This window comes from Sorex fumeus, unplaced genomic scaffold, assembly GCF_029834395.1.
Source record: "Sorex fumeus unplaced genomic scaffold, SorFum_2.1 ptg000092l, whole genome shotgun sequence".
Classification (NCBI taxonomy): Eukaryota; Metazoa; Chordata; class Mammalia; order Eulipotyphla; family Soricidae; genus Sorex; species Sorex fumeus.
In genome coordinates this window covers 2,542,648-2,554,954 of record NW_026606149.1, presented here as the reverse complement: position 1 = coordinate 2,554,954, position 12,307 = coordinate 2,542,648, and the positions used below count along the sequence as shown (strand labels likewise).

Genomic DNA, 12,307 nt, shown 5'->3' with positions numbered 1-12,307 from the left:
ATGTGTGTCCTTTGGAAGTAGTGAAACCATATTACACTGGTAACAGCAGCATGCCACTCAGCAAATTTGGGGACCAGGAAGCTCTATTTTCCATTGGGGAAAATGTTACAATTGCAAAAATGCTCTCCAATGCAAACAACTTCACCAATTTCCAAACGCTGCTAATCAAGATAACTTCCACCCACAACTGTCAGGCCAGTGCCTCCTTTTATGCCATACCAGGAAGTGTTATTCCCAGCAGGTTTTACCCTGCATCATTGCTTTGCTAAGAAAGTTTTCTCTATGTACCAGAGCCCTCAAAGGCCAACAACCAAACCTGCATTCTGAAACACAAATCTCCTTCAGTGTTGGGATCACAGGTTCATAAGGAAAAATTAAGTGATCATAGCACTGTAGTACTGTCCTCCCGTTGTTCATCAGTTTGCTCAAGCAGCCACCAGTAATGTCTTACGACAAATTGTCAGACTTGTTACTGTTTTTGGCATATCGAATACGTCACAGGGGCTTACCAGGTTTTGCCATGAGGGCAAAATACTTTCGGTAGTTTGCGGGGCTCTCCGAGAGGGGCAGAGGGATGGAACGTGGATCCTCGGGTAGGCCATGTGCAAGGCAAACACCCTACCTGCTGTGCTATCGCTCCAGCCTAAGTGATCATAAAGGTAAAGGTAAAGGCCCTCCCGTTGATCGTCGATTTGCTCAAGCGGGCCCAGTAACGTCTCCATTGGAGACTTTGTTGTTACTGTGTCTGGCATATCGAATACTCTTGGTAGCTTTCCGGGCTCTCCGAGAGGGGCGGAGGAATCGAACTCGGGTCGGCCATGTTGGCCGCTTGTAAGGCGAACACCCTACTGCTGTGCTATCGCTCCAGCCCAAGTGATCATATTTTTCTTAATTAAGATCTTGTAGGGGACTGAGCAATAGTACAGTAAGTAGGATATTTGGTTTGTGTGAGGCTGACCTGGGTTTGATCCTCAGAATCACATAATTGATCCTGATCATTGCCAGGAGTGATCTCTGAGAACTGCTGGGCAGGACACCAAAACAAAAAAATTCAGATTTTGTCAGTCTTACATTTTCATTTTAGAAGGCAGATCCTCTGACACCGTATGTTTAAGTATTATGTTCTTGAGTGTCTTAAGGAAGACTTGTTCCGTACATTAGATATTAGTTTTTTCTGCAATCTGCCTGAAGTCTGCAATCCTTGTCCCACTTGTTATTGAGAATATGTGAACCCTGGTAACTTTTTCTGTCCCAGTACCAGTGTAACTCACCCTCAATGGCAACTTTCAGTTGACCTACTTGAACTATCGGTACCATCACTTGGCAAGTTAACCAGATGTTTATTAAGTAAACTTTCTTACATAATATGTAACCATTTATCGATGATAGTTTACATGAGGTTTTGTAATGCATTTTTCATATGTCAGAAAATATATATGCAAAAATGTGAAATTATGTAATTTTAACTGAGAACACGTTGATTTTTCTAAGTTAATGCAAAACATGACATATTGATGGCATTTAAAGAAGTGATTTTTGTGCAGAGTTCTGGTAAGAAACTTGTTTCTCTTCTTTTGTCCAGATCAAAATATTGGAATGATTTTGTTGATTTTTCCTAGCTGCACACTAAACAAAGAAAACAAAAAGATAAGGTCCAGATTTTCTCAGTGACCCTAATCCCCTTATTCTTTTTAATTAGTACTTTGATTTTTTTTAAACACATATTCACAACTTTTTATTTCCTACAGTTTGATTTTTGCCAAAATAGGTCTAATTCAGAATCATTTTCTCACTGGAGTGACATGCCTAACAATTGTCACATAAATTTATTGGCATTCATTTCTTAAGGATAGGAGAAAGCATTTGCAAATATAGGCTGACTCAAATGTCTAAATCTCCAATCTAATTAGAGAGGCAAATCATTTTGACAACAAGTTTTTTTTTTCAAAGTATTCTTAACTGAACTAACATTGTAGAATAATATTGCATAAGATTTCGGTGTGTATCATTAAGAAACTAGTATGCGTAGGCAGAACCAGTACTCTGACTTTTCTTGAGAGTTCACTATAATTTTAGGTGAATCTTTTAAAATTATTTCAGAGGCAGCACCTATGTTGTAGAGAGAGGAAAGAGTATGCTTTTGGAAGGGATCAAGTAGGACCTCACGTATTCAAGACATGTACTTGTGCTCTTCATTGCCATTTAGGGAACAAGGTTGTAATAATGTTAATGTGTGGTTTTGATGGGCGGGGGTGATAGCACAACAGGTGGGTAGGGTGTTTGCCTTGCATGTGACCAACCCGGGTTCAATTCCTCTGACCCTCTCAGAGAGCACGGCAAGCGAGTGTATCCTGCCCGCATGGGAGAGCCTGGCAAGCTCCCCGTGGTGTATTTGATATGCCAAAACAGTAACAATGAGTTTCACAATGGAGACGTTACTGGTGCCCGCTCGAACAAGTCGATGAACAACAATGGGAGGACAGTGCTACAGCGCTATGGTTTTGATGTATAAAGTTTCTATCCCTCTCTCACCTCTAAGATGTCCCGTATCTCTCACCACTGTCCCTATGTCACTTCTAACCCGCACTTTTGCTTTTTTACCCCTCCCACTTGCATGGTTTGTGAAGGCCAAGATTTTGAAATTATTTGACATAGTCTGTTCCCCAAGGCATATGCTTTACTATTTTAGTTACATCTCATCTCCATGCTCTTTGTAAAATTAAAAAAAAAATTCATTTCAGGTATTCATTTATTGCAACTTCCAATTTTGATTTAATATGCTTTCATTATCATGGCCCTTTTAAGATTTCGATAATTTATGCCTGCTAACTCTCAGTATGTTTTATATTAATTTAAGATATATATTCAATCATAATTTATAATCTTATTTAAAAATTTATTCCGCAACTGAACTTGGAAGTATGCTTCATTAACATCAGTTCTTCAGGCAAGGAAACGGACTCAATTTTTTTTTTTTATTTTAGATGTCTCCTTCCTTTTAATTCATCATCTTCAGTGTAAAAAATAGGATAATACAGAGGATCATCAATTTAAGAAGGGATATGATAAGGTCCAGATAGATATTACAGCAGATAAGGTGCTTGCCTTGCATGTGACTGATCTGGGTTTGACCCCAAGCACCCCATATGGTCCCTCAAGTTTCACCACTAAGAGTGACCCCTGAGTGCAGAGCCACAAGTAAGCCCTGAGTCACAGCTGAAGATGCTCAAAATCAAACAAAAATGGGATATCACAGGATTCCTTGCTCTTATGTACTTTCTTTTTACTGCCACTGTCCCATTATGTATTAGAAGCAACTTCTATATCACTTGATCACTTGACATCCCGTTACTCATCGATTTTCTCAAGCGGGCATCAGTAATATCTCCATTCATCCCTGTCATGTGCTAGTGTAGCCCAGTGGCATCTGCTCGTTCTAGGAACATGAAGGGCCTCAAACCAATCATTCCATAGGTCTTGACAAAGAAGTCTGACTATCTCATAGCTGAGACTCAAAATTTTTAATTGTGTCTCTAAATCTGTAGGAGTAACTGTTTTGTTTTTACTAGCTGGCAAAATAATGCATACTTTTAAAAAACTGATGCTGTAGTTTATAGAGAAGTGAGTATTAACTCGTTTTATAGTCAGGATGATATCTTTGGGTATGACAGTTGAGCTCACCACCCTCCTATGCCAATTTTTTAGAAAATAAGGTCTTAGTGTAAGAAAGGAAAAACGATTCTCATGCGTTCCATGATTATCTTTAAAGTCAGATTTACTCATTATAAATACTTAAAATGAAGTTTATGATTCTGCTAATATTTGATCATTTTTGACCAAAAATTATTGATTGCTACCTAATATATGATCCTTTTGCATTTGTTCTCAGTTTCTATTCTCTTGTTAGAATTATACTTTCTCATGAATTAATATTTAATTTTACTCAAGTTCTGATGAATTGTTATAGTCTCCCTTTGAAGGATTATTTTTCCCCATGTCATAACTCAGATTTTTTTTGTTTCAACCACTATTTTTGGTCTAGATCTATTTTTCAGCAACATTTTAACTTATTTCCTTGCATGTCTGTTTTGAGAGGTTTGATTTTGTTTATTGGCTGTGTGCCCTGTATTTTACAGTATATTCTTGCATGTACAGCTGGCTAAACAACAGAAAGTTAGGATGTGTGAACAGGGGAGGAATGTTGTTCCAGGGGTTAAGGACAGAGGAATGTAGAGGATTAAAGGATAAAAGGTCACTCACTCCTCCCCGTAGGGTGAAGAAAGTTTGTGAATCTAATATATCACACCGTGACTATAGTTGATAGAATTACTGTTATATTTTGAATGTGTTAAGCCAGTAGAATAGTGATTGATCTCAACACACACAAAAAGATAGATATCTGAAGTGATATGTGTGAGAATTTATTGTCTGGCCAAAATCCTTTCACCTTATCTATGAATCTCAAATCTTGACTCTATACCCCCTGCTTTTCTTTCCTCCCTTTTGGCCACATGTGAAGTTACTTAATACATTCCAGCTTGTCCTTGGAGAAATGAGCAGTGTCAGGAATTGAACTCAGATCCTCACCTTGCAAGGCACATTCCCTATCACTGAATCAAATACCTGTCCCACTCTTTCCAATTTTTTAAAGCTGAAACAACTCATAAATGGCAAAACCAGGAGCCAGATTAGATCAAATCTCCTCCTTTCCTCTGGAGATAAAAAAATCATAATAAAATCCAAAATAAAAACATTACCCAGATATCCTACTTATTACTGTAGGCGAATGTTACAGTTGAATATTTTTTAATTTTATTATTTAAATTAAACCATAGTTTGGTCATTTAATTGTGAATGTGTGAGGTAGTAAAATATATCTCTCTGTAGAAAAGTAGTGAAGAAATGTCATTAGTCTTACAAGGTCTTTTCTTTTTATGCGTGATGTCTGTTCTTTGAAGTTAGAAACATTAGAAAGTTGGGGTCTATCATCTTTCAACCAAAGATATTTTTGTTTGACACATTTATAAAAGCACTTTCATTCTAGAAATTTCAAAGCAATAACTTCTATAATCAATTTAATTTTCAGAATTAGTCACAATCTCACTGCAATCTTGACAGCATATCTCTTTTGACAATAATAACTACTTGACTGACACATTCAAGTCTTGAAAGAACAAAACTGGTTGAGAAATGATTTGCTTATAACGGCACTACCTCAGTCTTTATGATTTTTCTTCATATGAAATATGGAGATCTTACTTGATGTAGAACAATTTTCTTATGGCCTTTATGGGTCAATGTAAATACTGCATATTTCACCTGAGCTTTATGTACATTATTTTCTCAAATCATTTTAAAAAATAACCTCAAAAAACTTTAACAAGTCATTAATTTTATTGTTGTTGTACTCTCAATATAACCAGGAAGTAGATAACTTCAATATATCGTAATGACTGGTATTCAATTAAAAAGGCAAGGAGACTATGAAAGAAGAAGTAGATCTAGAAAGAAACTTTAAAAGAGAATATTAATCTAAAATAAGAAACTTGGAAAACTTTTAGAAAACACATATAGAAACCATCAAATCATTAAAAAATGTATCTATTAGGCAATATCAAAATAAAAATTATTATTCTCTACCAATTCGACAATTATACTCTAGAATTTACAGAAATATTTTGATAAATCAATTTTAATAAAAACCAATGGTAACAATAACAATAGAAATAATATATACCCAGAGTTGAAATAAAGAAAGAATTCAAAATATCTAAACTTCATTTCATTCATCATTCATCATCCTGTTAATCGTCGATTGCCTCGAGCAGGCCCCAGTAACGTCTCTTTCATCCTAGCCCTGAGATTATATTCAAGGCTTTTTAGGAGAATGAGACCCATCATTGTAACTGGTATTTGGCATATTTGGTGCGCCACGGGGAGTTTGCCAGACTCTGCCCTGTGGGCAGGCTATATTCGATAGCCTGCAAGTTTGTCCAGAGTAGGAATGAGATAATGAGATATCATAAAAAGATGTTCTGATAAGATGTCGCACGGCCGCGAATGCGGCCGCGCGGTTCCGGGAGCTGCATTTTGTAGTCTCTGAGTCTTGGCCGTTGATGGGATTACACGGCGCCAGGGGGCCAGGTGGTGGGTGTGACCCCAGCCTACTGGAATTTGGAGGATCTGGGTGGAGGATGCTCGACTCCAATTCGAGTAGGCTTGGAGATCTCGGCCCCGGAACCCGCGTGGCTTTGTCCCTCTGCCAGTACCTTCATGTGTGCGGAGAGTGGTCTCAGCATGGTGGTGGCTGGTCCTGGAGGTCTTCGGGTGCCGGAGCCCTGGTCGGGGTGGGGAGGAAAGCTCAACCCGCTCCCCTCCAAGGGACCCTGGCGAGGAACAGCCAGGCGCAGGGGCAGGAGACTGACTGCACTGGTCTCGTCCGGGAGCTGCATTTTGTCATCTCTGAGTCTTGGCCGCTGATGGGATTACACGGCGCCAGGGGGCCAGGTGGTGGGTGTGACCCCCGCCTACTGGAATTTAACTTTAACTTCATTCCTTTTTTTATAGGTAATTCAGACCATCAGTGCTGTGGACAGAGATGAATCGGAAGAAGTTCAGCATTTCTACTTTAATCTCTCCGTGGAGAGCACAAAGAACTCAAGTTTCATAATCATAGATAACCAAGGTAGCCGCTCTTTCTCATAATGGCTCTCAATTTCTTTTGTAATTGTTATTTTTGTTTGCATGGAAACGTACTGCTATGCCTTTTACATGGTTGCAAAACATGAGAACATGGTATATATATATTTTTTGCTTTTTGGGTCACACCTGGCCATGCACAGGGATTACTCCTGGCTCTGCACTCAGGAATTACTCCTGGCAGTGCTCAGGGGGCCATATGGGATGCTGGGAATCGAACCCGGGTCGGCTGCGTGCAAGGCAAATGCCCTACCCGCTGTGCTATCTCTCCAACCCCGAGAACATGGTATTACTGAACAATGGAGCAAGGAAAGGCAATGAAAAGGGGAAACAATGCAAAATCAAGATCGAAAACTGTTAGTTCCATTTCTTACACTTTTCCTAATCTCCAATGACCATAATTCTTTGTGACTAAATTTCCGTTCTGATACTTTTTCATTAATGTCCATATATAGCTCAAACATGAATCTATATCTGGGAAAGAAAGGATACATACTTAATCTAGAGTTACCTGAACTTTATTGAATTCAAGTGTATTTGGAGACATTTATTAGGAATTAGCAATATATGATTGTGGCATGATATGATTCTTCCTTTAAAATGAAGTAGTAATAACATAATAATAATAATAATGTAATTATTAGTAAGTTAAAGGATAAAATGTTGCAAAGAGTATTGTGTAGAAAGACAGTACTTGTTTTACTTTCATATGGAACTGGGTTAATTTTTACATGTCACCCTTTAATTTTCAGTCAAACATTTTTATCGTATAGATTTCTAACTTAATTTTTCTTATTAGCATCTGTAATCCAGTATCACAGCTGTCTTTCTTCACTATTAAATTTACATGTCATTCTAGGGAGGTTATATTTATTGAAAAATAATAGCAGATACATTGTCATCCTTTTGCATTTGACAAATTCCCATGTGAAAGGAACCCAGATTCTACTGCTGAAGTGTAGCACTGTTAAAAGAAAATATGTTACTGATGCAATACAAATATAGTAGATCATTAAAAATCATTTATTTTGTTTAATGGCTTTGTGAGAACTAGTGATTTAAAATATATTAAAAATTATCCTGAAAAACAAATGAAAAATATTGAGTTTTTTAAAAACATGTCTAGTACATAAAGTACAAGAGTTTTTGAGACTGTGAGAATCACAGACGACAGGTTTAAATAAAGATATACTGGGAAAATATTACTTAGGCATATATTTCAAAAAATTTTTCATTATTTGCATTTTACTTTCTCACTGTTTTCTAAAGATTTAATGTTGCAGATAGCATTTATGAGATGGTAATAAAAATAAAAGAACAAATAGTATTGAGATAAAAGAAATTGAGTGAAAAGCTTAGAATATTTAAGGTCTGGGGGGACTATCTTTTTTTTATTTTTTTCGCAGATTTTTAAAAAGTTGTATTTATTTCACAGCTACAAAGTTGTCCATGATTGGGTTTGTCATACGATGTTCCAATCAATACCTGTCCCTTCACCAGTGTACATTTCCCACGACCAATGTCTCCAGATTTCTTCTCACTACACCCCCCACTTTTATGCCTCTATGGCAGACACCCCCCACCTTATGGTTATTGTAGTTGGCAACACAGGTACTGAAAGGTTATCATGTTTGTCCCTTTACTTCCTTTCAGCTCTCAGTTCTTATCCAGAGTGATCATTCTAAACCATCATTATCATAGTAGTCCCTTCTCTCTCCTAACTGCTCTCGTATTCATAAAGTATATATATGTTGTTAATTTCTGAAAGTTCTCTCCAAATAAGTGAATTGATGGTTTTCTGAATTTTAAAAAGACAATAGATGGATAATTTCAAAGTGAAACCAAAAATTCTAGTATGATCTTTTCTATCAAGACAAGTGAAAAATTAATAATTAGTAAATCTATTATCAGAGATCAATTGCTATCACAGGTATGTGACATTGAAAATCTTGTGTGCTTTTTGTTGTTAGGAAAATGATGGGTTCCTGGTTGAAAAAAGCACTGTGTCATGGGAATTTAACACAATAAAACTACTGTGATCACCCTAAATTTGGTTCTAGGAGCCCCTATGTACTGGTATCTGAGTTTAACGTTTCATTTCTATGTTGCACTTAGATGTTACCTGTTTTTATCAAAGTATATATTGAGACTGATTTATGTAATTTCATAATTAGAGTTAGCAATGTCCATGATTAGAAAATCATCTGTCTATTTGAAGAAATCTAATTTTCATTTCACTAGAAATTATTTTTCCCTTTTCTTTGATCTTAATTCTTTTAAAATATTGTTTGTTGTAGTTGAATTGGGCCACTTCCAGAAGGACTCACGGGTTACTCCTATTTCTATGGTCAGGTCACTAGAGTGCTGCTTGGAGGACTTAGCAGTACATGGGATCGAGTCAGGGTTAATCCCAGCAAAGCAAGTGGCTTTAACCCTTGTACTAATTCTCCAGCTCCTGTTTCAGCTTATTTAATGTCTCTATAGTCTTGCTTCTGGTGTCTATGACATAGTAGTGTGGCATAAATATCTCGTATATCATTGAAAAATGATATGTGTGGCTTTTTGTTTTTAGATAACACGGCTGTAATTTTGACTAACAGAACTGGTTTCAGCCTTCTAGAAGACACTGTCTTCTACTTACCGATCTTAATTGCTGACAATGGTGTCCCACCACTGACGGGGACAAACACCCTGACCATATACGTCTGTGACTGTGACGACAGCGGCAGCACAGAAGCCTGCAGCAACGCGGGCTTCATGCTCTCCCTGGCACTCAGGACACAGGTGGCCATCGCTGTCCTGGTATGCCTGATGATAATATTTGGTAAGTAGTGCTAAATCGATTGGATCACCATTGAAAATACAATGGCCATGATAGAAAATAGCTCATTGCATCCGAGCCGAATCATGTGAGTGTGTGAGTTTATATGCTTAGTTACTCTTAGGATTAAATTACTGTTATTTCTTTGGATTCGTTTGTTTGTTTGTTTTTGTTGTTGTTTTGGAACTACACCTGGAGATGCTCAGGGCTTACTCCTGACTCCATGCTCAGGAATTACTCTTGGAGATGCTCAGGGGACCATATACAGGATGCCAGGAATTAATCCGGGGTTGGCCACGTGCAAAACATATTCTGTAACCCCTGTACTATCTATCATTCAGCCCCACATATCATAATTCTTAAACCATGTAGGACAAACTGCAACTGGAAAAAAATCATCTTGTCTCAAACTAGAAGCCACTGATTCTTAAATTCTGAGTGTATGAATCTGCATGTGCACTTCTGTCAAGGAATGTTTTTTGGACATTGGCATTTTATCATACATAGTTCTAAAAAAAGTTCATAATTACTGTTGGCTTCCATTGATTGCTTCTAACCCTCGAGAAACTCTTAAGTGTTTTCCATGCATTATGCAATTTGTTTCTCACAATAAACTTGGGAATAGGCAACTATTATCGCCTGATTTTATAAGTGGTGAAAGTAAATTTTAGAGGACTGCATTTACAATGAGTTGTGTGGCTATAAATCTTGTGCTGAGGTACCATAATCATCACATGCATTTACTCAACCCTGCAGTGCAACTCACTTGAATTCAGAGTCTAGGAGCGTCAGAAAGCAAAGTCTGTATTAGTGGGTAGGAATGTAAGTGATAGTTTAACTTCAAAATGTCAAGCACATGGTGAACCCCTCAATAATCTATCTCCACTTGCTTTGCTTATTTTTGCTTGCTGTTTTTTTTAAGTAGATAAATTATTCTCATTTTGTAGATGAGATAAATTTATCTCACAATGTTCTAGCCAGATTCCCAGGACTAAAAATGATTCATTAGCATAAACTTTCCTTTCTTGTAATGGATTCTCATGGAGTCTGTAAACATTTCTCATGCTCCCCTCAAAACTTCAGACCGAAAATCAGCACAACCTCATTGTGCTGAGGGCAGGTCTGTTTTGGGACCTTGACTTGGCTCTCATTTTCTCAGAATTTCAAAAGCCACATCCTTGACCCTCCAACATTGCCATCTTTTGTTTCCAGCTTCGATTTTTGAGATGATTTTCAGTGATTTTTGTTGGTCTATTTGGAGCCAACACCTGACTCTGCTCAGGGCTGACTCCTAGCTCTGTGCTCAGGATCAGTCCTGGAGAGTGCTTGGAGAACCAAACGCCCCAAGGAACATATGGTATCAGTTCCGATCCCCGGTAGACTGTATATAAGGCACAGTCTGTACCCACTGTACTCTCTGGTTCCAATTTTTAATGTTTTTTATTTTTAATATAAAAACAATTTTATCTTATTTTGCTAGATACCAAGTAGCAACAACAAAAACAATGAAATAGCATAAGTTTTCAGTTAGAGCAAGTACTGAAGGAGTCACAAATATAGAACTATGGGAGTCAGAGGAAGAGCACCTCAGGAAGTCTCCCAAGGCACCAGGAGTCCGCCCTGAGCACAGAGCTAGGAGTCAGCACTGAGCACCACTCGGGGTAGCCTCTCCTTCCCTAAAATAAATATACGTATGTAAAAGTACTGCAGCCCTACAGTTATACCAAAGAGAGCGTGAATCAGAAGCATGAGTAATATTAAAAGGAAAGTATTATGGGTCAGCCAATAATCAGTCATTTCCTTTAAAAGGTTCACAAGTCTGCTTTCTGTTCACAAACATCAAAAGATACCTTGCTATTCCAACCACTTACCTCACGCCAATTTAAATTTCATTACATAAATGTAAACCTGGTATCCTTACTTAATTCAAGAGCCTTATTTGACTACAGCTATATATATTTTATAAATAATGTTTCCTACTGTATTTTTCTGTGATAATATTAATAGCATTGATTCATGTTTGTTTCAAATCTTATATATGAAGTTCTGAAAAGTTCCACATAATGAAGGATGACTGATCTAGCTAACTTTCTCACACACAAAGTCTAAATACAAATATAAAAACAGTGCAGTAAATGTATTTTTTTCCTCTATGAAAATCATCTTAATAATATGTATTGCTTGTAGACATGTAGTTACAAAACCAGTAACTACATGTCTACAAGCAATACATATTATTAAGATGATTTTCATAGAGAAAAAAATACATGCTTGTAGACATGCTAGTGTTAGAATTCAAATACATGAGAGTTTGAAATTCCAAATGAATAAGGACTGTAAAATGGAGCACAGGCTCTGAACCGTCTTCCTGATCTGTAAGAGAAGTTTTTAGTTTCTCAATTTTGTGTGTCTGGACATGTGAATTGACATCTCTGTGTGTCAGATTCCCTATTTTTTGTTGCTGTTGTTGTTTGTTTGTTTAGGAGGGAACAATAACAATTTACGTCATGACAATGAAAACAGTGAGTCCAACTTCTTTTAAATACCTGATACTTGGGCGTGCATCCTTTGTAGCAGATCAAGTTTAGCTTAGAAAACGCTGATGCACAGACTCTCTCTCCCTGGGGACTATGGTGCAGACCCCTGAGTTTCACAGTCTATTTATGTGACTCATTGGTTACTAAGATGGACATTATTCATGCAGATTAGAAAATGTTCCCTTCCGGGGCTGGAGGCATAAGCATAGCCGGTAGGGCATTTTCCTTGCATACAACTGACCAGGGTTCC

General features: G+C 37.5%; 1 protein-coding gene across 1 annotated transcript in view; it reads left to right on the top strand.

The window, feature by feature from the left end:
* Positions 1 to 12,307, top strand: part of CDH19 (cadherin 19) — a 61,533-nt gene that overhangs the window by 48,240 nt on the left and 986 nt on the right. Inside the window, exons 9-10 of the mRNA XM_056131519.1 lie at positions 6,568 to 6,685; positions 9,272 to 9,523. Coding sequence (XP_055987494.1) covers positions 6,568 to 6,685; positions 9,272 to 9,523 — 370 coding nt within the window. The remainder of the gene's footprint in view (positions 1 to 6,567; positions 6,686 to 9,271; positions 9,524 to 12,307) is intronic.